This window comes from Ylistrum balloti, unplaced genomic scaffold, assembly GCF_031769215.1.
Source record: "Ylistrum balloti isolate Yb309-2 unplaced genomic scaffold, AGI_CSIRO_Ybal_v1 Utg370126, whole genome shotgun sequence".
NCBI lineage: Eukaryota > Metazoa > Mollusca > Bivalvia > Pectinida > Pectinidae > Ylistrum > Ylistrum balloti.
This window is the reverse complement of record NW_026782140.1, coordinates 27,610-54,137: the sequence shown is the minus strand read 5'-3', so window position 1 is coordinate 54,137 and position 26,528 is coordinate 27,610. Positions and strand designations below refer to the sequence as shown.

General features: G+C 38.3%; 1 protein-coding gene across 5 annotated transcripts; it reads left to right on the top strand.

Annotated features, from left to right (window-relative positions):
* The first annotated feature begins 318 nt into the window (after positions 1 to 318).
* LOC132550527 (triokinase/FMN cyclase-like) lies at positions 319 to 24,278 on the top strand. 5 transcript variants are annotated; one of them, XM_060214614.1, is made up of 17 exons: positions 319 to 339; positions 622 to 858; positions 1,524 to 1,634; positions 7,999 to 8,186; positions 8,662 to 8,740; positions 9,076 to 9,165; positions 10,506 to 10,540; positions 10,674 to 10,758; positions 12,366 to 12,455; positions 16,194 to 16,310; positions 16,574 to 16,717; positions 16,847 to 16,981; positions 22,177 to 22,295; positions 22,662 to 22,765; positions 23,028 to 23,061; positions 23,305 to 23,391; positions 23,688 to 24,278. In XM_060214614.1, the coding sequence occupies exons 2-17, from the start codon at positions 651 to 653 to the stop codon at positions 23,838 to 23,840; spliced, it is 1,779 nt and encodes a 592-aa protein (XP_060070597.1). In that variant the 5' UTR covers positions 319 to 339; positions 622 to 650; the 3' UTR covers positions 23,841 to 24,278. The 5 variants fall into 5 exon arrangements, with proteins under 5 accessions (XP_060070597.1, XP_060070599.1, XP_060070598.1 ...); XM_060214615.1 differs by lacking the exon at positions 7,999 to 8,186 and adding an exon at positions 2,420 to 2,604 and having other exon boundaries at positions 331 to 858; XM_060214613.1 differs by having other exon boundaries at positions 332 to 858.
* The last annotated feature ends 2,250 nt before the right edge of the window (positions 24,279 to 26,528 follow it).

Sequence of the window (26,528 nt, the reverse complement as noted above, 5' to 3'; positions counted from 1 at the left end):
ACATTGTTTACAATTCCTGGATTCTCTAGGTATATTTCTATATCTACCTGTCTCTAGACATCCTAAATGATTTTGATCGTCAATGAACGATACGATATCTCTCCTTTCTGTTCCGTTATTACATACTGGAAAGAAAGTAAGAAAGAAAGAAAGAAAGATGGATGGATTAATTACAATAATGTCTTTTTGTTCACTTGTTATATTTCTCTACATTTCTCTTGCAAAAATGAAATAAAATGTATTCTTTCTTCAGAGGAAAATGCCTTGATAGAAATACTGCATGATCAGGATGTTCTCATGATGCCCACGTTTTCGGTTCATTTCGGGTATTAATTTGTGGTAAGAATATACTGTGATCATCCAACAATAAGCCCATTTCTAAAAAAAACTTATATATGTGTGCTTGTGGTGGCAATCAAACCCTGTGAAACCGTCTCAGTTACATGTTAATACGCCCCCTCTAATCATACAATGACCTTCGAGAATATCCCTGATGTATTAACTATGTGATGCGTGCGTTTATCTTAAATGTAAGCCAATAACAATGTAAAGACGTTTGTAAATGACCTTGATTCATGGTCGGCTCGCCTCTCCTGTACTATGCGAAGTTTCTCACGGTAGGTAGATAAGCGTTTGGAGCGATTGTAACCATGTCGGCAGCCTGTAAGAAATTGATTAACACTGTGGAGCAATGTGTGGACGAGAATCTGGAGGGTTTGGTCGCTGTCAATCCCGGACTACAGCTACTGGAGGGACTGAGGGTGGTAGTGCGGACGGACGTCGGACCAAATGTGGTGGGGGCCGGGAAGGTTTCCCTTCTTAGCGGGGGAGGGTCAGGTCACGAACCAGCTCATGCAGGTAACATATAAAAACATTAGCATGGTATAACAGTATAAAACACTGGATATTTAGTATGTAAGGAAATGATTGTTAGTACAATAAAGGAAGTTTTGATTGATGCTAAACACCTGTACAATGTCATTTAAAATGAAGGTCCTAGATGACCACCAGTAACAGATAGTAATAACAAGCTATAGATCAACCTTGTCGATGCAGGTATATGATCCAACTGATCATGTACAGCACAGGCTAGGGGATTCCTGGGGTCCCAATAACAACTAACAACTTAAGGAGGGGGTTATTGATTGTATTTTATATACATGTATGTGTGAGTTTTGAAGTAGACAGAAATTCAACCGCAATCCCTCTTTAGATCATTACTTTGATGGATATTATTTTTGTTTTACTATCAATGTGTTTCCTCTGTATTTATATCTATCATCCCAAATATTGACACATTTACTTTGGGGTAGTTTGTAAGAATGTTCAGAAATATTTAAAAAGTAATCATTTACAAATATATTGTATTAAATCAGAAAAAAATACATGCAGTATGACAATTGTACAACTCAAGTATATATACATGTACTTATTGATTGTAACTCTCAGACAATAGTAGATAATGTAAAACACTGGAGAAAATAATATCAAAGTGAATGTAAATATCTCATATCCTTTGGTAGGTTATGTTGGCCCTGGGATGCTGACAGCAGCAGTAGCTGGGTCAGTGTTTGCATCCCCTCCCCCATATAGCATTCTGGCCGGCATCAAGGCTGTATCCGCACCTGGTTCAGGTATGTATATACTTCCACCTTCAGGGAAACATGTAGTTGCTTCTTTGTCCTTCCGATATTCTTTCCATCCATCCTTTTTGTGTCCTTCGTTCAAATTTTATGTCAGAATCATAACTTTGCTTGTATTGATATTGGAACTGATGGCACTAGGTGCTTGATTTTTCATATGAAGACAATGTACAGTGTACCAAAATTAGGTCCCATAAGTGCATAACACAACTTTGCTTGCATTTAAGTAATGATGTTGAAATGTCTCGTATGCATTGATTGTACTAAGACAATGTGCAGTGTACCAAATTCAGGATTTGCCACCCCTAAATTATGAAATGAATGCCCTTTGTTGAAATCTTGAGCCTTAAGCATACATTTGTTTTCATTTAAACTATGAAGATAATGAAACTTGATGTATTCATTTTGCATGCTAAGGGTGATTTGTACAAAAGTCAGGACCTGCAACACCTTAATTATAGAATTATTGTCATCTGTTAAGATTTTGTTTCCAATGAAGTTGTTTTCAGGGTACGCTTATCAATTTACTGATACCCTTGTTTATTCTTGGTTTGCTTAGGTAGTGTTATTATAGTATCATTGATTTTATTACCTGGTGTTTTTACCTTTTTCATTATAAATATCGCTTTGTACATAGGTACACACATGCATATCATCAGTACTCTGCTTGTTTCTGCTCAGAATTTAAAAACAAAACATTTTGAAGTTTGATTGTGGTACTAACCTTTAATTTTCTCTGCACTTTGCACGTCATGCACCACTCTCTGCCATGTCAGTTGGTTGTATGGTGTTCATCGCTAACTATACGGGTGACCGCCTCAACTTTGGGTTGGCGGTGGAGCGAGCACGTCACCTGGGACTGAGAGTGGGCGTGGTTGTGATAGGGGAGGACTGTGCTCTGGCCACCACAGATAAGACAGCCGGGAGGAGAGGGTTGACAGGGGCTCTCATGGTCATGAAGGTGTGTCCCTGACTCTATCCTTGCAAGAATGATCAGTTTCAGGGAAATACCACCCACATCCCAGTGCTTGATATTTCTGTCTTGTTTAATCTCTCTGCTACCTTTGTTTTTTACATGAGTTTTGGCACCAATTGATATCACTATTAAAATGACATCCTATCCAGTTATGTTTCTGAGTATGACAGCAAAGAGAGTGAGTTAATCTAATCAAATGTAGGAATTTGGATAATAGATATGTTTAAAAAATATTCAGTTTCGACACAATAACATAAAAAGGAATAGAATCTTAATACCCATATGTATTAGAGATCAATTCATCTCTATCTCAGGCCGACATTCTGTAACATCACATTCTGGGTTTGGCATCAAATAAAATTTTGTCACAGCAATTAGGCCCTCAACTGAGATCAATTGATCTTTGACGAGTACATGTAACATTATATTTATCTTCTGAACACTTTTAATGCTTCTGCTTTCCTGAGTTTCTCCTCACATTACTATCCGGAACTGCTTATAACCCTCCAATCATTTTTGTGTTGCCTACCAAAAGTAACATCTAACTATTACTATCAAGCTTAAACTTCATACAATGCTGCCTCACTTTGCTTGCTGCTGATTGCTTTTCAGGTCCAAAGGTCAAGGTCACTTACTATAAATAGGAAATTGTTTTTTTGTAATAACTTCAATTCCCTTAGGCCGATCAAAATCAAACTACATATGGTGCTTCCTTGGGATTGCTTTTGAGGTTTGAACGTCAAAGGTCAAGGACAGTGTTACCATATATAGTATATTGGTTTTTTTATACAATATAATGAATATCTATAGCTATTGTTCCATAACACTTTTTTTCCAGAATCCTTGCTGGGCAGACGACACATTCACTTCCATGGAATTCTTGTCCTGTCTTTCTCTCTTCAGTTGTTCTGATGCACATCTTTGCAGTTGGAATAATCTGCCCCATCCTCTTCGCTATCCTAAGCTTTTCTCCCGACCAGTCTTGTCTGCCACTCACAACTTAACACTTACTCTTCCTTCATTTCTTGACTTTCATTCCAGTGAAACAATCAACTCCCATCTATTAATCCCCTCCCTGCTATATGTTTTCCACCAATCCATCAGCTCTGCTTACTCTTCTGTACCGCTTTCTTTTAAAACTGATACTTCATTTCTTCTCCTTCAATGTATTTATCTATTCCTTCCATTGTATTTCTCTCTTCCTTCCAATACATTTCCCTCTTCCATCCAATACATTTCCCTCTTCCTTCCAATGTATTTCTCTCTTCCTTCCAATGTATTACCCTCTTCCTTCTTATGTTTTTCCCTCTTCCTTCCAATACATTTCCCTCTTCCATCCAATAAATTTCCCTCTTCCTTCCAATGTATTTCTCTCTTCCTTCCAATGTATTACCCTCTTCCTTCCTATGTTTTTCCCTCTTCCTTCCAATACATTTCCCTCTTCCATCCAATACATTTCCCTCTTCCTTCCAATACATTTCCCTCTTCTTTCCAATGTATTACCCTCTTCCTTGAAATGTTTTTCCCTCTTCCTTCCAATAAATTTCCCTCTTCCTTCCAATACATTTCCCTCTTCCATCCAATAAATTTCCCTCTTCCATCTCATACATTTCCCTCTTCCTTCCATTACATTTCCCTCTTCTTTCCAATGTACCGTAAATATTCGCGTATAGTGCGCACTTTTTTAGGCTGAAACTGTCGTGTCAAAAAGGGGGTGCGCACTATACGCAGGTACATGCCATTCCGGGGGTTATCATTCCCGAATTCTGTATCCGCCATATTGGATTACCTCCCTTCACATAGTTATATGTAAAAGTCGTCGGTCTTATATGATAGTTTGGAGATAAAAACAACAAAAAAATAAAATGTTTTAATCATCTGCCATTCACGCTAGCATTACGGTGAATCTAATTTTTTTTTCGTTTCCCGTCATTTTGATGATGTATCTGTGGAATTCAATGAATCCGGAAGTTTTTTAGGCGATTGTCGTTCTGTTCATAAATCGGACAGCCCATCCCACCGATGCCCAAAGTTGGTGACCCCATGACCTCTCTTGATCTGCATGGCCCGCACGCGCAGTTTTGTTGTACTGGCAGCGATGCCGGGATATCGGCGATCGCATACAAAGTTGAACAGCTCTCTCTCCATATCTGGGTGTTTCGCTGTCGCACCTATGTCAGCCCTTCTGGTCAGTGGTTCGGACTTTAAACGGTCTTTTCTTTCTTCCGTGCTTTGATATTTCACTCTGGAATGTCGAAGTGGCCACCGGCGGCACGAAACTCCAGTCTCTCGGCGTAGTCAAATGGCGTTCGCAGTTTCCCCATGTCGAAGTTGGTGCAAACAATCTATCATTAAATACCTTCGGATACCGCGGTGGGTACAGATACCATGAAAGATCATGCCTATACTGAACAAACCACCTGCTTTTATGGGGACAAGGTAGGATTGAAAATGTTCAGACAGTTAAAACAACATCGTTTTCCGACCAATAGTACGCGTTCAGCCCAAGCCGGGTGTCATCAGTCTCCTCATACTCAACGTGTTAACTGTCATTAACCGTTAATTATACAATCAGCCAAGCCTTTCATGCTGGTTAGGTCACCTGGGTAAATTTGTTTACTTAAGGTAATTACATGTGTTAGGGTCACGCTCATTGTGGTTTCCTATTTATCAATGGATCAGACCACATCAAATGTTTCGTCGCAGTGACCAGTCAATTAATTTTTCTGTAGATTTTTTTTTTTTTGAAAATCTGATCTCCAAAAAGTACCTGCGCACTATACGCGAGTGCGCACTATACGCGAATATTTACGGTATTACCCTCTTCCTTCCAATACATTTCCCTCTTCTTTCCAATGTATTACCCTCTTCCATCCAATAAATTTCCCTCTTCCATCTCATACATTTCCCTCTTCCTTCCATTACATTTCCCTCTTCTTTCCAATATATTACCCTCTTCCTTCCAATACATTTCCCTCTTCCATTCAATAAATTTCCCTCTTCCATCTCATACATTTCCCTCTTCCTTCCAATACATTTCCATCTTCTTTCCAATGTATTACCCTCTTCCTTCCAATCCATTTCCCTCTTCCTTCAATCCTTTGCTATTTACACTTCAAACTTCTGCCAGCTTCCACAAACTATTCTTTTTCTTCCTCCTACTTACAATTATTTTTCACTCTTTGTTTAATAATAACTTATTTTTCCTCTTCTTTTTTCTTTCCATTCTCTCTCATGAATATGTAACAGTCTTGCCTGCACACACAGATTAACCTTCCCATTCATCTCCGTCCATTTTATCCTTTTTCACTATGTTGCCGTCTTAGCTCTTTCCTTTCTTCCTTCAGACCTTAGCTGCCTTGCTATTCCACCAAGTGTATAACCTCTTCCATCCTCACACCAGTAACATAGCCCCTTGAGCAACGTTTTGTAATTGACAAGAGGCAGTATACAGTATGGATCAGATTGAGTTGAAAATTATTTAAAACTCCCTTGGGACTTCTGAACAGGGTAAGCTTTGTTTTTTACCTGATATTTTATGCAAGAAGGACAAATCCGCCAGTCTCTCTATATAGGTAGGTATGGCTCCGCCAGTCTCTCTCTATAGGTAGGTATGGCTCCGCCAGTCTCTCTGTATAGGTAGGTATGGCTCCGCCAGTCTCTCTGTATAGGTAGGTATGGCTCCGCCAGTCTCTCTCTATAGGTAGGTATGGCTCCGCCAGTCTCTCTGTATAGGTAGGTATGGCTCCGCCAGTCTCTCTCTATAGGTAGGTATGGCTCCGCCAGTCTCTCTGTATAGGTAGGTATGGCTCTGCCAGTCTCTCTCTATAGGTAGGTATGGCTCCGCCAGTCTCTCTATATAGGTAGGTATGGCTCCGCCAGTCTCTCTTTATAGGTAGGTATGGCTCGTGAAGTTCCAATCAGTTTGACATGACATGTGACAGCTAATATAGATAAATGAAGAGCACCAATGGCGAGCACCAAGATTCCTAGGTGATACTTTGTTAAAACCTTTTCCAACACTTTTTAATTGCTTAACACCATCTGACTCGTTGCTTACAACCTATACATATCTACCAGTGTAAGAAATGATGATAACATGTTATTTCTACTGGAATACTACATCTGCTTCTCTTCAGTTACCATCCCCTAAGAGTTTACTACTAGCAAAAATACAGGACTGGGAATCACTACTGGTTTAGGTCATTTAACCTATAGTTTCATCTGTTGTCATATGCCTTGAATAACCTTGACCCACAAGGGTCTAACATGTTGAAAGCCTCAAATGGCTTCTTCTTAATAATGAAAAAGTCACAGCTATTGATATTTGTTCTGTAACATAATTTGATGAAGGGGAACGGAACATATTCAAATGATTGACTGTGAACCATTTTCAAGGTCATTGGGGTTAAATGTGTTCAGAACTTCAAATTAGTTCTTTCAACTTGGTTTTAGATCACACTAGTTGTGTAGTAACTTGAGGAAAAGGATTTCAAGTTTTCAGATATTGACTTAATGGACAGACAAACTATTCTGTGTAAGCTTTTGAACAGATTCAGGCCCATAGAGCCTCTATCATATATACATCTTTATAGTCAGATGGCCATTAAGGCCCATGGGCCTCTTGTTTTTATCTGCACTCCTCAACAATATACATCTCAGAAATAATCATAATCTAGGACTTAGGGAATCACTGCACTTTCTTCTCTTCCTTCAAAAATTTCTTCCAGGATTGGCTTCTGTCAAAAATGATCATGATAATGTTGTAGGGCTTGGAGAATTGCTGCTTCCCTTTCTCTCCCAGCCCCGTTTTAAAATCTACCTGAAGCGGAATTGATTATACATGTATTATAAGACTTGAGGAATTAACCCCACCCTCATTCAATAGGAATAAATGGGAAATATTAAAATACTATTGGACTAGAGAATTCACTGAACTTCCCTCAAACAACTGTCCAGAAGCTGCCTGTGTCAGAAGTCACCTCCCACTCACACGTCTTGACGCCTGAATTTTGATGTGCTAATATTGTTAGGCAAGGGTAATCATGGCTCATCATTCCATCCTCTTTCAATTTATTCAAACATTGCAATCCTTCCCTTTCTATTTGTCCTCTCCCATAGCTAGCCCAAAAAATCTTAAATGTAACTACTGCTTGGCTTGAGAAACTGCACAATGCTCCCTCCCTTCTTATCCTTGCTGACTTTTTATCTGATGGTGTGAGGGAATCACTGCACCTCTTAGCATGTTAACACAACAGGTATCATTAGAACCTACCATTTACAACAATGTGCAAGTATCTTTTCTCTTTTTCTCATCAAAATTAGTCATTCCTTGTGGATAAAGTGTTTTGAATACTGAATTTTCTTTCCGTTTGTCAGCTGGCGTATTGCTGATAATAAAGAATTACACAGGAGACAGACTAAACTTTGGCATGTCGGCTGAGAGAGCCAAGACACAACTAGGGGTGAAGGTAGAAATGGTAGTAGTAGGGGAGGATTGTGCCTTGACCTCTTCTGACAAGACTGCAGGCAGGAGGGGACTCTGTGGGACCCTTTTTATCCACAAGGTGAGACCAGCACTGCACTGCCTTGTATACCCCATGTCAGTGGTAACATTCTCTCTAGTTTATGCACACTTTGATGTATGCTTACTTATTATGGGATATTATTTTTGATACTCTTTATCCCATAAAACCTATTTCTACAAAAATGAAATTTTCCATGTTTTTTTATTACAAGTCTAAATAAATATGCTTTGTGAGAAACCAGTAGAAATGATATTATACATTAAAGTGTACTCATTGGTGTAAGACTTGCTTAGATAAATATTTGTGTGATTTGGAGTCGTCACAAAACAGTGCTTATCATTCTGTGACAGCTCAGTAAGCACACTCTGACTGTCTGTCTCCTGTGTAGACTTTATTGTCTAGTGAACTCAGTAGCCTTTGTATAACTCCATATGAAACTTTACAATACATATGTATGTACTGAAACTTCATATAGTGCCTTGCATTTCATTTTTGCATGTTTATCAAAACAAAGATATGTGGAGCTTTGTCTGATGAAGGCAAGAGTTTGGAAGAAATTGTCACAGTTGCCAAGGATGCTGCTTCAAAGATGGGTTTGTAACTTTATATAATGTGAGTGTAAAGCATTAAGTAGAATTGTAAGGAATACTGGCCTTCTGCAGATGATTGTATCAGCTGTTTATTAAAAGGAATTCAGCAATATCGTAATGATTTGGGATGTCACTGTGATTTGGTATACTGTTGATAGGATATAGAATGGCCTTAATGGATGATGAAAAAACCCGGATGTGTTTATAACGTCAGGCAGAGGTTTCAGTATCAGATAAAGCAGGACATTACTTGTTAGATAATTTCCTCAATTTAAATAATTTATCAGTCGTAGATTATCACTCATACGTTTGTATGTTGTATGACTTTATTTCTGAAGGGACCATTGGATTAAGTTTGACCCCCTGTAGCATTCCTGGTTCTGGGCCTTCCTTCCACATTGCAGATGATGAAATGGAGTTAGGACTCGGTAAGTTGATAATCTTTTGCTTTAATGTATTTTTTTTAATTGCACAAAAGACACACATGTAAATGGTACCTTTTAATACAAATTTAGAGTTGGGTACAGTAGAGTCAATGATGAATTTGACTGTGTCATACAGCTGTTTCATCCTTCAAGGACTTGTCAGTGATGCTACATCATACAGCTGTTTCATCCTTCAAGGACTTGTCAGTGATGGTAATGATCCTAAAATACTGTATGAATATTGGAAAGTGACTGAAAAAAATCTAAAGCGATGGAAAGAAATGTCACAATTAGTTGTTACACTAGCACAATAATTCAATATATATGTAGTAATATTTCTCAGTTATATGTTTGATGGGAGATGAAAAAAATTTGTAAATGAACATGAGCTACCTAGCTGTACTGTGACAACAAAATGTAGAAATTGTGCCAAATACAAGCAAAGTATATCAAATCTTTATATGATACAATGTTACATAACATACAGTGTGTTATCTGTTTACAATGATATACGATGTACAGTATACAACAAGGATTTAATGGGACCCAAATATCTGACTCTTAGACTTGTGGTTTTCCTGCGGGACTCGCTCAAACTTTGAGAACCCACTACACATGTACCTCTTTGTAGCTAAGCTGTATGTCATGCTCAAAACACCGGACATCGGCAAAAGGACAGTCCTTTATATTTGTAAAATGCTAACGTGTGTTCCTGTAGAACAGTACAATACATGTTGGTTGTGTAACAATCCGTTTTATGACACAATAAGACATTTTGTCACAGAATGTACAAGTACATTTATTTTGAGAGACACATTCATGACAAAAGTCGTGGATTATTACGGTGTACAACCATATCTGATCATGTCCAGCCTTGCAGAAGAACTCCTGCTCCAGACAATATTTAGAGGGAACATTTCGGGATTTGAATTTGAAAGTAATTCTATAACAGAGGAATTTACAAAGGACTGTGCCTATCTACTGCATAAAACAGCGGAAATCTATTTCCATGCTGGTGAACTGTGAAATATAAATGTATTTTGAGCTCAGAAAATTGGTCAAAAGTGATCCTTGATTGCAATATGCTTTTAGCACTCATTTTCTTCATGTAAATTTATCCATTTCACTTTAAACTTTCTTTTTCTGTACTCTTAGCTTTGAGAAATAAAGAATGATGATGTATAACTTATTTACAACAGCCACATGTGATGTCTGCATCTCTTTCCTTACACTAGTACATTACACTATTTCTCTCTGCAGTGTATTATGTGTATACTGTGTATACTGTCTACAGTGTGACATATATTATATACCGTTTATGTTATCATTCTTCCTACCTACAGGAGTCCATGGTGAAGCAGGTGTAAAAAGAACTAAGGTATTTTCATTATTCACTTTGATCAAACTACACAAGTCAAACATTCAAATATCGACGAGTCACATTTCATAGATGCAATATATACCTTGGTAAATGATCGAGGTTGGGTTGATGTTTTTTTTTTTTTTTACAGTTGGTCAGTGCCAAGGAAGCAGTCAAGATGATGATTGATCACATGACCAATTCCAGCAATTGTACACATCTTCCTGTCAAAGAAGGTAAAACGGAAATACTGATCACATGTATAGAAAAGACAAAAAGGTTTCTCCAAATTATTTAAGTCTAGTTCATCATCTGACAGAAAACTTTGGAGAAAGTAATAGTGGCCTTCTCAATGATATTGTAATGCAAATAAATTAGTACATTTTTCATTTTGATACTGTATTAGCATGTATTTTCATGAGTCAAATATTCCATAATTTTAACCCAAAATGTGAATATTTTAAGTCAGCTGAGACAAAGTTTCAGAGTGGCCTATTGCGATCACCTTTTGTCCATTGTTGTGTGGCGTCATCTAACATTTTTGACTTCCTCAGGAAAATTCCTTAATTGATTTCAATGAAATTTTACGTAAACCCTCCATGGCTAAAGGCACACCAAAATTGCAAATTATATGGTTCCCAACCCATAGGGGCCTGAGGGGCAGTTCCAAAAAGGGTCAAATTGATTAAAATTTCAAAAATCTCAGGTATGGTAGTACCAAATTCTCTTGAGTTGCTTTACCAAAATTGTAAACTTCATCACCTCAGTGTCTCACATTTCCCCCTGGAGAGGGGGTAAAGTTCACTCTAGTTTATATAGGAAAATTTGTTTTTGAACATAATTAGAATAGTAAGAATTATAAGTTCCAGATGACAATGTAATGAGATGCATATACTGACCTTTGCTGATACTTAGTGGCTTAGGGGCCAAAAATAGATCAGATTGACTGAAATTTCAAAAATCTTCTGAATACCAAGATAAAATAGAACTCTTCATGGATGGAAGTGTCTGTCGGTGCTTTACCCAAATTGTAAATTTCTTGATTTCAGGGTCTCACCTTCACCCATTGGGAGGTGATTAAATTTATTGTTGTTTATACAGAAAAAATACATTTTTAGCATAATTAATTTATTTTCTTTTAGAAATATCTCAAGCTTTGTTAGAATTATTAGTATAAGATAACAGTTTGATAAGATGCATATATTGACATCAGCTAACCCCCAGGGACTGATGGACAGGGCCAAAAATTAGGCAAATTGACTGAAATTGAAAAGATGTTCTCAATACCCAAGTGTGATAGAATGCATTAAATAATGTTCATGGATGGAAAAGTTTATATAGGAAAATTACATTTTCAAATTCAAACTTGGTTAGAAGCCTTAGCATGGGACAGCTGTTAATGTTTTGCACTTTTTTAACAACAGCATTTCTGTGACATTTTACAGAAAGCATTTTAACTCCAGTGACTGTAAAGGCCCTTGGGCCTCTTGTTTAGACAAATAACAATTTAGCTATCAGTTAGAGAATTTTTACATATATTGCCATGACAAGGTAGTAGACACAGTGCAGGGTGCAATTCTGTTCATCACAACAATACCAACATACACTGTTAAATTATCCTACAGCAGCAAAGAAGCCGTTAAATGCTAGTGAAAAGTTAACCTATTGCGGTTTTGTAAATTGTCACATTTTCATGGTCATCTGTTGTATAAGAATATGTTTAAGAATTATTAAAGACTTCTGAATGCAATCACAACAATGATAAAATACTATTGATCAAACGACCAAGCATCTATAATGATTAACAATTTTGTTCCTTGATTCCTGGAGATAACTGTTGTAGGTGACAGAGTGGCTTGTATGATCAACAACCTTGGTGGGACCTCTATGTTGGAGCTTAACATCATTGCCAAGGAGGCCATAGAATTACTAGGTAAGTAAACAAAGATGATGATAACAGAGAGGTCCTTTGCTGCTGATGCTGTAACTATGGATACGAGTAAACCACTCTGTATTTACTGCCGACCAAAAGCACTGGTGGGGTGGTAGAGGGGGTCTATCATGTACAATATATCTGTGTCTATAACACTGGTGGGGTGGATGGGAGGGTCTATCATGTACAATATATCTGTGTCTATAACACTGGTGGGGTGGTAGAGGGGGTCTTTCATGTACAATATATCTGTGTCTATAACACTGGTGGGGTGGATGGGAGGGTCTATCATGTACAATATATCTGTGTCTATAACACTGGTGGGGTGGTAGAGGGGGTCTATCATGTACAATATATCTGTGTCTATAACACTGGTGGGGTGGATGGGAGGGTCTATCATGTACAATATATCTGTGTCTATAACACTGGTGGGGTGGTAGAGGGGGTCTTTCATGTACAATATATCTGTGTCTATAACACTGGTGGGGTGGATGGGAGGGTCTATCATGTACAATATATCTGTGTCTATAACACTGGTGGGGTGGATGGGAGGGTCGATCATGTACAATATATCTGTGTCTATAACACTGGTGGGGTGGATGGGAGGGTCTATCATGTACAATATATCTGTGTCTATAACACTGGTGGGGTGGATGGGAGGGTCTATCATGTACAATAATATCTGTGTCTATAACACTGGTGGGGTGGTAGAGGGGGTCTATCATGTACAATATATCTGTTTCTCTCATTTCCACCTGTGTCAGATAGGCCTGTCCAGGGCAATAAACATGGTCATGATAGACGTTTATTACACAAGCGCCTGTGTAATAAAGCCTCGCGCGCGGAGTAATTCATAGTTTTTTCCCGCGCGCTCATCGACTATGTCCACGTCAACCGCTTCATCCACAAACACGCATAGTCGATTGGAGTCATTGTTTGCAGGCTCGTATTAACAAAACTGTTCTATAGATATCAACATCACCAACCCTGGGACTCAGCCTTTCCGCCGTCGTCCACGTGTGATTGAAAGTGACAGTGACTAACTTTCCTCCTGTCGGTGTGGCGCGAAATGTGTGACGTAAGAGACGTCATCTCACAAGCAAAGCAAGAATTCCATTCATAAATGTGTAAGATTTGTAAGATTACTATTGACAGTGAAGTAGTATTAATAACTTGACCAACATGTTCAAAGATGTAAAAAGTGTTTTTGATATATTATACATTGAGCAATAGTAAATATTAAAAAGAAAAGTGTTGTTTTATTGCGTGTTTTAAGGCACTATATTTGAACGCGTACGCATGTCTCTGGGTGATATATTTGAAAGGGTATTTGACCCAGCCTGCTTGAAGAAAAAACAGTTAAACACTGACGTTGGATGTTTACATTCAAAGTCCATATTATGTTTTCGACCGCAAACATAGTTTGCAAAATTCAGGGATGGAGAATCTATTTCAGCATTTTTTTTATGTATATGGCCCAAGGAAAAAAAATCTGAAAAATGGCGGCGTCTAGTGATGGCTATCGCGAGGTGAGTGCGAATATTTGATAATATGAGATTAGAAATGAGAGAAAAAAACCTCTTTTCTATATGGGTATGTAGGATAGGGATATTCCACCCGAGGGGTCACAAAATGTGGTAAAACCCGAGGCTTGCCGAGGGTTTTTACCATATTTTGTGATCCCGAGGGTGGAATATCCCTATCCTACATACCCATATAGGAAAGAGTCTTATAGTCTATAACACTGGTGGGGTGGTAGAGGGGGACTATCATATACAATATATCTGTGTCTATAACACTGGTGGGGTGGTAGAGGGGGTCTATCATGTACAATATATCTGTGTCTATAACACTGGTGGGGTGGTAGAGGGGGACTATCATGTACAATATATCTGTGTCTATAACACTGGTGGGGTGGATGGGAGGGTCTATCATGTACAATATATCTGTGTCTATAACACTGGTGGCGTGGTAGAGGGGGTCTATCATGTACAATATATCTGTTTCTCTCATTTCCACCTGTGTCAGATAGGCCTGTCCAGGGCAATAAACATGGTCATGATAGACGTTTATTACACAGGCGCCTGTGTAATAAAGCCTCGCGCGCGGAGTAATTCATAGTTTTTTCCCGCGCGCTCATCGACTATGTCCACGTCAACCGCTTCATCCACAAACATGCATAGTCGATTGGAGTCATTGTTTGCAGGCTCGTATTAACAAAACTGTTCTATAGATATCAACATCACCAACCCTGGGACTCAGCCTTTCCGCCGTCGTCCACGTGTGATTGAAAGTGACAGTGACTAACTTTCCTCCTGTCGGTGTGGCGCGAAATGTGTGACGTAAGAGACGTCATCTCACAAGCAAAGCAAGAATTCCATTCATAAATGTGTAAGATTTGTAAGATTACTATTGACAGTGAAGTAGTATTAATAACTTGACCAACATGTTCAAAGATGTAAAAAGTGTTTTTGATATATTATACATTGAGCAATAGTAAATATTAAAAAGAAAAGTGTTGTTTTATTGCGTGTTTTAAGGCACTATATTTGAACGCGTACGCATGTCTCTGGGTGATATATTTGAAAGGGTATTTGACCCAGCCTGCTTGAAGAAAAAACAGTTAAACACTGACGTTGGATGTTTACATTCAAAGTCCATATTATGTTTTCGACCGCAAACATAGTTTGCAAAATTCAGGGATGGAGAATCTATTTCAGCATTTTTTTTATGTATATGGCCCAAGGAAAAAAAATCTGAAAAATGGCGGCGTCTAGTGATGGCTATCGCGAGGTGAGTGCGAATATTTGATAATATGAGATTAGAAATGAGAGAAAAAAACCTCTTTTCTATATGGGTATGTAGGATAGGGATATTCCACCCGAGGGGTCACAAAATGTGGTAAAACCCGAGGCTTGCCGAGGGTTTTTACCATATTTTGTGATCCCGAGGGTGGAATATCCCTATCCTACATACCCATATAGGAAAGAGTCTTATAGTCTATAACACTGGTGGGGTGGTAGAGGGGGACTATCATATACAATATATCTGTGTCTATAACACTGGTGGGGTGGTAGAGGGGGTCTATCATGTACAATATATCTGTGTCTATAACACTGGTGGGGTGGTAGAGGGGGACTATCATGTACAATATATCTGTGTCTATAACACTGGTGGGGTGGATGGGAGGGTCTATCATGTACAATATATCTGTGTCTATAACACTGGTGGGGTGGATGGGAGGGACTATCATGTACAATATATCTCTGTCTATAACACTGGTGGGGTGGATGGGAGGGTCTATCATGTACAATATATCTGTGTCTATAACACTGGTGGGGTGGTAGAGGGGGACTATCATGTACAATATATCTGTGTCTATAACACTGGTGGGGTGGATGGGAGGGTCTATCATGTACAATATATCTGTGTCTATAACACTGGTGGGGTGGTAGAGGGGGTCTATCATGTACAATATATCTGTGTCTATAACACTGGTGGGGTGGTAGAGGGGGACTATCATGTACAATATATCTGTGTCTATAACACTGGTGGGGTGGATGGGAGGGTCTATCATGTACAATATATCTGTGTCTATAACACTGGTGGGGTGGTAGAGGGGGACTATCATGTACAATATATCTGTGTCTATAACACTGGTGGGGTGGTAGAGGGGGACTATCATGTACAATATTGTTTTGTTTTCTATGGTTAATGTGATATCATTGCTGTTGACAGAGAGAAGAGGAGTACTGGTAGAGAGAGCTTACTGTGGGACATACATCACATCCCTGGAAATGGCGGGAATATCTATCACACTGCTGCACCTGGATGATACATTGAGACGCTGCCTAGGTAATTAGGTTGTAGTAATTTGCTTAATTATAACAACAGTTCTTTTGTTGTGTCATTTAAATAATGATCTTAATAACTTTGTTTCATGATTTATCATTGTATTTGCTCAAATTGAAAAGAAAAATATTTGGAAAATCCATTCATTAATTTTAGTCTCATGTAATAGAATTTTTCTTGAGAAGTTATGTGTATTGAGGTGTTTTCACAGTAATATTTTAGTACATAAAAGTATGGTTAATCAGTTTACTTTCTCTGATTTTCAGATGCACCTACAACTGCCCCAGCTTGGCCCCACCCCCTTCTGCCACCTGGGACATTGACACGGCAGACACCTGTCAGAATGCCAAGGGAAAACATCCAAGCTCAGGTCACCAAGACAGGCCCCAAAATGGCAACCATTGGGTCAGGTATGAACACTACATACCATAACCCATAGCTTGCAATCAGATTTAAACATGCTCACTTTTTTTATTTAGGTGAATGCAAAGTTAAACAACTTAGATTTCATTTATTTTTCATAGATATTGCTTTTGTAGCTGAAGCCAGCCTTATTTTTGATTGTCTGAAGCTAGCTGGAGAGCGTCTGGTAGCTGCAGAATCACAGCTTAATGAGCTAGACCGAGAGAGTGGAGACGGTGACTGTGGCAGTACAATGGCTAGGGGTGCACAAGGTAGGTACTGCATTAAAATGGTATCTTCGATGTTTCAAGTAAAACATAGCTGAATAGTTGAAGAATATAGACAAAATCCATTAGCTACATCTTGCTACATTTTATTAATGGTGATAAAAGATGCCGTGTTTTATGATAACAATAGCGACATCAGGGATTGTCATTTTAATCACGACAAGAGAACATCAATATGTTGCACACTATCATCACACAAAGTCATACAAACTGGATCCCCAAACAGCAACTAAAGCATTGCCTTATGTTGATCACAACTTTCTTTATTTACCTCTGTCATGAAAAAGACACTTAATGATTCAGAGGCTATGTCGTGTTTTACAAGAAAACTAACGCTATACAGTTGTTGTCTGTACGTGGACAGTTGTTGTCTGTATGTGGACGGTTGTTGTCTACATGGACGGTTGTTGTCTGTATGTGGACAGTCTGTACATGGACGGTTGTTGTCTGTACGTGGACGGTTGTTGTCTGTATGTGGACAGTCTGTACGTGGACGGTTGTTGTCTGTATGTGGACAGTTGTTGTCTGTATGTGGACGGTTGTTGTCTGTACGTGGACGGTCTGTACATGGACGGTTGTTGTCTACATGGACGGTTGTTGTCTGTATGTGGACAGTCTGTACGTGGACGGTTGTTGTCTGTATGTGGACAGTTGTTGTCTGTATGTGGACGGTTGTTGTCTGTATGTGGACAGTCTGTACATGGACGGTTGTTGTCTACATGGACGGTTGTTGTCTGTATGTGGACGGTCTGTACGTGGACGGTTGTTGTCTGTATGTGGACAGTTGTTGTCTGTATGTGGACGGTTGTTGTCTGTACGTGGACGGTTGTTGTCTGTATGTGGACAGTCTGTACGTGGACGGTTGTTGTCTGTATGTGGACGGTTGTTGTCTGTATGTGGACAGTCTGTACATGGACGGTTGTTGTCTGTATGTGGACAGTCTGTACATGGACGGTTGTTGTCTGTATGTGGACGGTCTGTACATGGACGGTTGTTGTCTGTATGTGGACGGTCTGTACGTGGACGGTTGTTGTCTGTACATGGATGGTTGTTGTCTGTATGTGGACGGTTGTTGTCTGTATGTGGACGGTTGTTGTCTGTATGTGGACGGTTGTTGTCTACATGGACGGTTGTTGTCTCTATGTGGACAGTCTGTACATGGACGGTTGTTGTCTGTATGTGGACGGTCTGTACGTGGACGGTTGTTGTCTGTACGTGGACGGTTGTTGTCTGTATTTTGACGGTTGTTGTCTGGATGTAGACGTTTGTTGTCTGTACGTAGACTGTCTGTACGTGGACGGTTGTTGTCTGTACGAGGACGGTTGTTGTCTGTACCTGGACGGTTGTTGTCTGTACATGGACGGTTGTTGTCTACATGGACGGTTGTTGTCTGTATGTGGACAGTCTGTACATGGACGGTTGTTGTCTGTATGTGGACGGTCTGTACGTGGGCGGTTGTTGTCTGTACGTGAACGGTTGTTGTCTGTTGTTGTCTGTACGTTGACGGTTGTTGTCTGGATGTGGACGTATGTTGTCTGTACGTAGACTGTCTGTATGTGGACGGTTGTTGTTTGTACCTGGACGGTTGTTGTCTGTACGTAGACTGTCTGTATGTGGACGGTTATTGTCTGTACCTGGACGGTTGTTGTCTGTACATGGACAGTCTGTACATGGATGGTTGTTGTCTGTACGTGGACGGTTTGTTGTCTGTACATGGACGGTTGTTGTCTACATGGACGGTTGTTGTCTGTATGTGGACAGTCTGTACATGGACGGTTGTTGTCTGTACGTGGACGGTTTGTTGTCTGTACATGGACAGTCTGTACATGGACGGTTGTTGTCTACATGGATGGTTGTTGTCTGTATGTGGACAGTCTGTACATGGACGGTTGTTGTCTGTACATGGACAGTCTGTACATGGACTGTTGTTGTCTACGTGGACGGTTGTGGTCTGTACGTGGACGGTTGTTGTCTGTTGTTGTCTGTACGTGAACAGTTGTTGTCTGTATGTGGACGGTTGTTGTCTGTACGTGGACAAATGCATCAAATCCACTCAAAAGTAATATATGCTGATTGTAAAGGCTTGGCATTGATATAACTAATGAATTCAGTCACGACAGTGATTATTGTACATGTGCTGTTATTTACTTTAAAGTTCTCAACACTTACTTTGTATACATAGATACTTTATATCTTTACTAGAATGATATCACTTTGTATACATAGATACTTTATATCTTTACTAGAATGATATCACTGGTACAGTAATGGACAAGGTAGAATGATATCACTGGTACAGTAATGGACAAGGTAGAATGATATCACTGGTACAGTAATGGTACAGGTAGAATGGATATATTACACAGGTAGAATGATATCACTGGTACAGTAATGGATATATTACACAGGTAGAATGATATCACTGGTACAGTAATGGACAAGGTAGAATGATATCACTGGTACAGTAATGGATATATTACACAGGTAGAATGATATCACTGGTACAGTAATGGATATATTACAAGGTAGAATGATATATTACACTGGTACAGTAGAATGATATCACTGATATCACTGGTACAGTAATGGACAAGGTAGAATGATATCACTGGTACAGTAATGGACAAGGTAGAATGATATCACTGGTACAGTAATGGACAAGGTAGAATGATATCACTGGTACAGTAATGGACAAGGTAGAATGATATCACTGGTACAGTAATGGACAAGGTAGAATGATATCACTGGTACAGTAATGGATATATTACACTGATAGAATGATATCACTGGTACAGTAATGGACAAGGATATCACTGAATGATATCACTGGTACAGTAATGGACATGGTAGAATGATATCACTGGTACAGTAATGGATATATTACACTGTTAGAATGATATCACTGGTACAGTAATGGATATATTACACAGTGGACAAGGTAGAATGATATCACTGGTACAGTAATGGATATAGAATGATATCACACAGTAATGGATATATGGGTAGAATGATATCACTGGTACAGTAATGGATATATTACACAGGTAGAATGATATCACTGGTACAGTAATGGATATATTACACTGGTACAGATATCACTGGTACAGTAAAGGTAGAATGATATCACTGGTACAGTAATGGACAAGGTAGAATGATATCACTGGTACAGTAATGGACAAGGTAGAATGATATCACTGGTACAGTAATGGATATATTACACAGGTAGAATGATATCACTGGTACAGTAATGGACAAGGTAGAATGATATCACTGGTACAGTAATGGATATATTACACAGGTAGAATGATATCACTGGTACAGTAATGGATATATTACACTGATAGAATGATATCACTGGTACAGTAATGGACAAGGTAGAATGATATCACTGGTACAGTAATGGATATATATACACAGGTAGAATGATATCACTGGTACAGTAATGGACAAGGTAGAATGATATCACTGGTACAGTAATGGATATATTACACTGATAGAATGATATCACTGGTACAGTAATGGACAAGGTAGAATGATATCACTGGTACAGTAATGGACATAGAATGATATCACTGGTACAGTAATGTATATTACACTGGAATGATATCAAGGTAGAATGATATCACTGTAATGGATATATTACACAGGTAGAAAGCTATCACTGTTAGATTTATGTAAAAGGTAGAATGATATCACTGGTACAGTAATGGACAAGGTAGAATGATATCACTGGTACAGTAATGGACAAGGTAGAATGATATCACTGGTACAGTAATGGATATATTACACTGATAGAATGATATCACTGGTACAGTAATGGACAAGGTAGAATGATATCACTGGTACAGTAATGGACATGGTAGAATGATATCACTGGTACAGTAATGGATATATTACACAGGTAGAATGATATCACTGGTACAGTAATGGATATATTACACAGGTAGAATGATATCACTGGTACGGTAATGGATATATTACAAGGTAGAATGATATCACTGGTACAGTAATGGATATATTACACAGGTAGAATGATATCACTGGTACAGTAATGGACAAGGTAGAATGATATCACTGGTACAGTAATGGATATATTACACTGATAGAATGATATCACTGGTACAGTAATGGACAAGGTAGAATGATATCACTGGTACAGTAATGGACATGGTAGAATGATATCACTGGTACAGTAATGGATATATTACACAGGTAGAATGATATCACTGGTACAGTAATGGATATATTACACAGGTAGAATGATATCACTGGTACAGTAATGGATATATTACACAGGTAGAATGATATCACTGGTACAGTAATGGACAAGGTAGAATGATATCACTGGTACAGTAATGGACAAGGTAGAATGATATCACTGGTACAGTAATGGACATGGTAGAATGATATCACTGGTAGAGTAATGGATATATTAGAAGGCAACAACTACATGTCACTGTATGATGTAGCATCACTGACGAGTCCTTGAAGGATGAAACAGTTGTATGATGTAGCATCACTGACAAGTCCTATAAGGATGAAACAGTTGTATGATGTAACATCACTGACAAGTCCTGAAAGGATGAAACAGCTGGATGATTTAGCATCACTGATGAGTCCTAGAAGGATGAAGCAGTTGTATGATGTAGCATCACTGACAAGTCCTGAAAGGATGAAACAGTTGTATGATGTAACATCACTGACAAGTCCTGAAAGGATGAAACAGCTGGATGATTTAGCATCACTGATGAGTCCTAGAAGGATGAAGCAGTTGTATGATGTAGTATCACTGACGAGTCCTAGAAGGATGAAACAGTTGTATGATTTAGCATCACCGACGAGTCCTAGAAGGATGAAACAGTTGTATGATGTAGCATCACCGACGAGTCCTAGAAGGATGAAACAGTTGTATGATGTAGCATCACTGACAAGTCCTAGAAGGATGAAACAGCTGTATGATGTAGCATCACTGACAAGTCCTAGAAGGATGAAACAGCTGTATGATGTAGCATCACTGACAAGTCCTAGAAGGATGAAACAGCTGTATGATGTAGCATCACTGACAAGTCCTAGAAGGATGAAACAGCTGTATGATGTAGTTTAATTCATTGTTTGCCATTACTCAACCTCTGTTAAGTAATGAACAGTGCTTTTCTCTTGTCTTTTTTATAACCTTCCAGGAATATTGACTAGTTTGGGAAGTAAGGACAGTCCAAATCTGCCTGTTTCATGTCCTGGTGACCTTGCTCTGACCTTGGCTAGTGCTGCAGAGGATACAATGGGAGGTTCATCAGGAGGGGTGAGTTTAATTGTACACAAAATATTCATATAATAGTGCATCAGGAAAGATGCTCTCTACCTGAATCCAGAATGAACCTAAAAATGTAGAAATAAATTATAACATAATCCAAAATGGATGTGATTACAGGAGATTGTGCTTTGTATAAGCACGTTTTAATTCATTCATAGCTTTACAAATTTTATATACAGTCGAACTTTGTATGTGTTGTGAAAGCTAGATTACTCTCCATTCTTTAATTATAGCAGTAAAATTACATATAAAATGAGTTCATTAGAATATAAACATATAATTGGTCACATTACCTACTGTGTTAATAATGTTTAAGAATGAAGGCTATTTTCACTTCATATATAATCCTTACAGTTGTACAGTCTTTTCTTCACTGCGGCCTCTGCCAGTCTACAGACCAAAGTCTCTCCTGATGCTTACTGTGAAGCCCTCAAAGCTGGAATACAGACCATGATGAAGTAATTTCCAGTTATCTTAGCTAGTCTTAATTACTTGTTATAAAATAGAGATTTGAATGTCTACTTCTATAAGAATACATTTTCTTGCTCTTGAATGACTATAAATAAACAACTGTAATGATTTACAGGCAGACCTCTATCAACTGTCCTCCTATACAAGCACTTCATGTTAGATACAAGCTCGTTTTCAGTTGTATATAGTCACATGAATGGTAGAGTTGTCTTTCTTGCATTAATTTTGCTAACTTGCCATTTTCTACAGATATGGTGGTGCTGAGCCAGGGGACAGAACCATGGTATCCCAAAACACTTTCAAACAAAAAACTGCTTTAAATATTTTACTTTAATCCATAAATGATTACAATTTTTAAGTTTTTAAGTACTAGAAAATATCTATAATTATTGTCAGATGAAAAATTGGTAAAGTGATTATATAATTATATGGATACAATTACACCATTCACTTTCAATATGTAAAGATACATGCCTTTTCTCATACTGTAAACAAGTCCTGTCCAGCTTTGTGTTTCCATTGACAGCTTGACCCTCTACACTCGGCCAGCCAAGCGTGGTCAGTAGCCTTATCCAGTCACACACCATTGGAGGCATTCCGTCTGGCTGTAGAGGTCAGTTAAGTTTTACCAGTACATTTCTATATGTAAAAAAAAAAAAATGGAAATCAATGATTTTTTGCCTTTGTGAAGAAATGACCTTTTTTGTTATTTTTTTACAAAAACAAGAATGTTTTTTGAAGGACTAATTTACAGATATTTATAATACCTCTAGTGATATGGTGTAAGTTCCTTTCAGTTTACAAGTTGTGTAATAGAGACCACTTGCTCTGCTCGACACTTACAATAAAAAGGCTAATTTTTATCATAAGGACATTACAAGTGTTAATGTGCCTCGTTACTTTCCACAGGCTGCTGAGAAGAGTGCGGAAGAGACAGCCAAGATGAAAGCTCAAGCTGGCAGAGCCAGCTATGTTAGTGCAGATCACCTGAAGAACCCTGATCCAGGAGCCCGAGCTGTAGCTGTGTGGTTTAGGGCAGTACTAGAGGCCTTATCCTCATAAAAGAAATCAGCTGGTGATACCTTGCTTCTTCTTTTGATCAATTTTAAGGCAGTGGACATATTGTTTTATCTAAAGGATAGAGGCAAGGTCCATTTATCCAGATCATGGAATATACTCAGGTGGCCCGTATCCAACAGCTATTGTGTGATTGTGAGAGATATTTTAAACAGGTGCTAATATGGTTTTGATTTCATACGTATATAACATAATATCCATTACGTAATCTGTGTGTATGTTTGAATGTATGTAAGTATATTTTGTCTCAGTGTCAGCCATTATGATATCTACCCCCGGTATTCCCTATGATGTTAATACTTGGGAAAGTGAAAGTGAGAGGATATATATAAAGATATGAGTTACACTGATCAGTTTAATGATGTTAAGAATATTATTATATTAATTTTAGCATATGTAATAGCTCAAAAGATTTATATTAAAACAAGTACTTTACACAACAGTGGTTCTGTTTTCATTTACTGTAATGGAGGTGATGAATTTGGGAAGAAGTGAGATTCAGAAGATGGAGATCGCATCAATGTGTCTTCAAAACTTAATTTTTTGCGTAAAGTAAAAGTGCTTGATTACACATTAGACATTTGAAGATGTTTCAGATTATGAAACGCTCTGACAAAATGAGTAAATTGGCACCAATTAACAATACTGCTGTATCCACGTTTCTTGCCATGCTGTGATATTCAGTATCTTGGCTGCCTAGCTAATCACTGGAAGGATCTCTGCTGCTTCCCACTCCTGTTTTTCTATTTCTCATTTTATGTAGCATAACTTTGTTGCCAATTGATAACATCTATTTCTGCACATTTCATGGGATATTGGTGATGGCACATGGAATGGATTTCACAATTTATTTTGTTACATTTTTTAAATGTGAGGCAAAAACCATGAACATTGGTCTGTCCCATGGGCAGAGATATCAAAACCCACAGTGGGATTTTGGCTGATTTCCGAGTGCTCACCACTCTTAACACTTGGTTGATATATATCACTGAGCGTAAAACAGACCCCAGTACTATTGGTCATAATCAAAACGTTGTGAAGTCTGCGGAACATATCATTATATCATTATCAAAATCTAAATGGAATGAAGTAGTCAATTTTACATTAATCAATATTGACCTGGTGACAGTGGTCTGAAAATCTGTTTCTAAATATGTGCTATACTTCAAACTTGTCTGGTGAAAATGACAAGTAGTGAATAAATAGATGTAAAACATGCAACTGAACTGACTTAGACTTACCTAAGTAGCGAAATCTGCTCTGTAAATCTGGTGGGGGGCATGTCTAAGGTGCTGTAATGGACGCAGTAGAGGTCCTCTTCTGATTATCAAAACCCTGTTCAAAGCTCCTTATATTAGGAAGTATCTCAGGGAGACTGTACTAGGTAGGGTTACAACTGGTCCTTCCATTAATTGGTGCAAACTGATGCCTCAGGAGGTTTGAGGTGTCCTCTGTATCATCCACTCGCCCACATTTAGACTCATTAAACATAAGTGTTTGCACATGCAGCAGAGGTCATCTTGAAAACTGATTTCAATTTGTTGCTAGCATTTTGAAACATTTTGGGACTGGGAGTCTGTCAAGTTTGGTAGAGAAAACTGATATTATTCAATGTGTTACATGGAAACCTGAATGGTTATCATTATTGAAAGATCTTAATGTAAGTTTTGCAAAAAATTAAAATATAATGCTATTCAATTCACCTCTCTTAATTTCAGTTTTACTGATTGAGGTGTAATGCAGTAAGGTTGTGACAAGCTGATTTAAAACTTATGTTATCTGCAAGAATGATCAAAATGTAAATCTACCAAAATCACATCTTATTTCCTAATCTGTTGATCCCCTTGGTAGGTGGTGATAGGACGATGATCAGATGTAATTGATTGATCGTTTAATCTCACCTGATGCAATAATCAGTTATACTTTTTCAAAATTGAATTAAAAATTTTAGTAAAAATTAATATGTATAATAAAGATAAAGATTTTTTATATCAATTCCAAGTAAGTGAAGTAATTTATATTAATTAGTTACAAAAAAGAAAATATTACTCCCAACAGAGAATGCTTTCACTTTCTATCAGTATTAAACTCCACTAGTTATATAATTACATCACAAAACTTATATGATTGTAATCATTGATTGTTTATTTTATTAATTTTAATCAATTTCCCATCATTATCGTTTTTTTATCTTAAAGTAATTAAGAATCATTTTGTAGATATTCTGTTTGAAATATTGTGTTAAGTGAATCTAATCAAGTACTGAAGCAATATTTCTCAAACTTGACATGCCACATCCCTATGATATATAGTTGACATGCCACATCCCTATGATGTGAATCGACATGGCACATCCCTATGATGTGTAGTCGACATGGCACATCCCTATGATGTGTAGTCGACATGCCTCATCCCTATGATGTGTAGTCGACATGCCACATCCCTATGATGTGTAGTCGACATGCCACATCCCTATGATGTGTAGTCGACATGCCACATCCCTATGATGTGTAGTCGACATGCCACATCCCTATGATGTGTAGTCGACATGCCACATCCCTATGATGTGTAGTCGACATGCCACATCCCTATGATGTGTAGTCGACATGCCACATCCCTATGATATATAGCCGACATGCCACATCCCTATGATATATAGCCGACATGCCACAT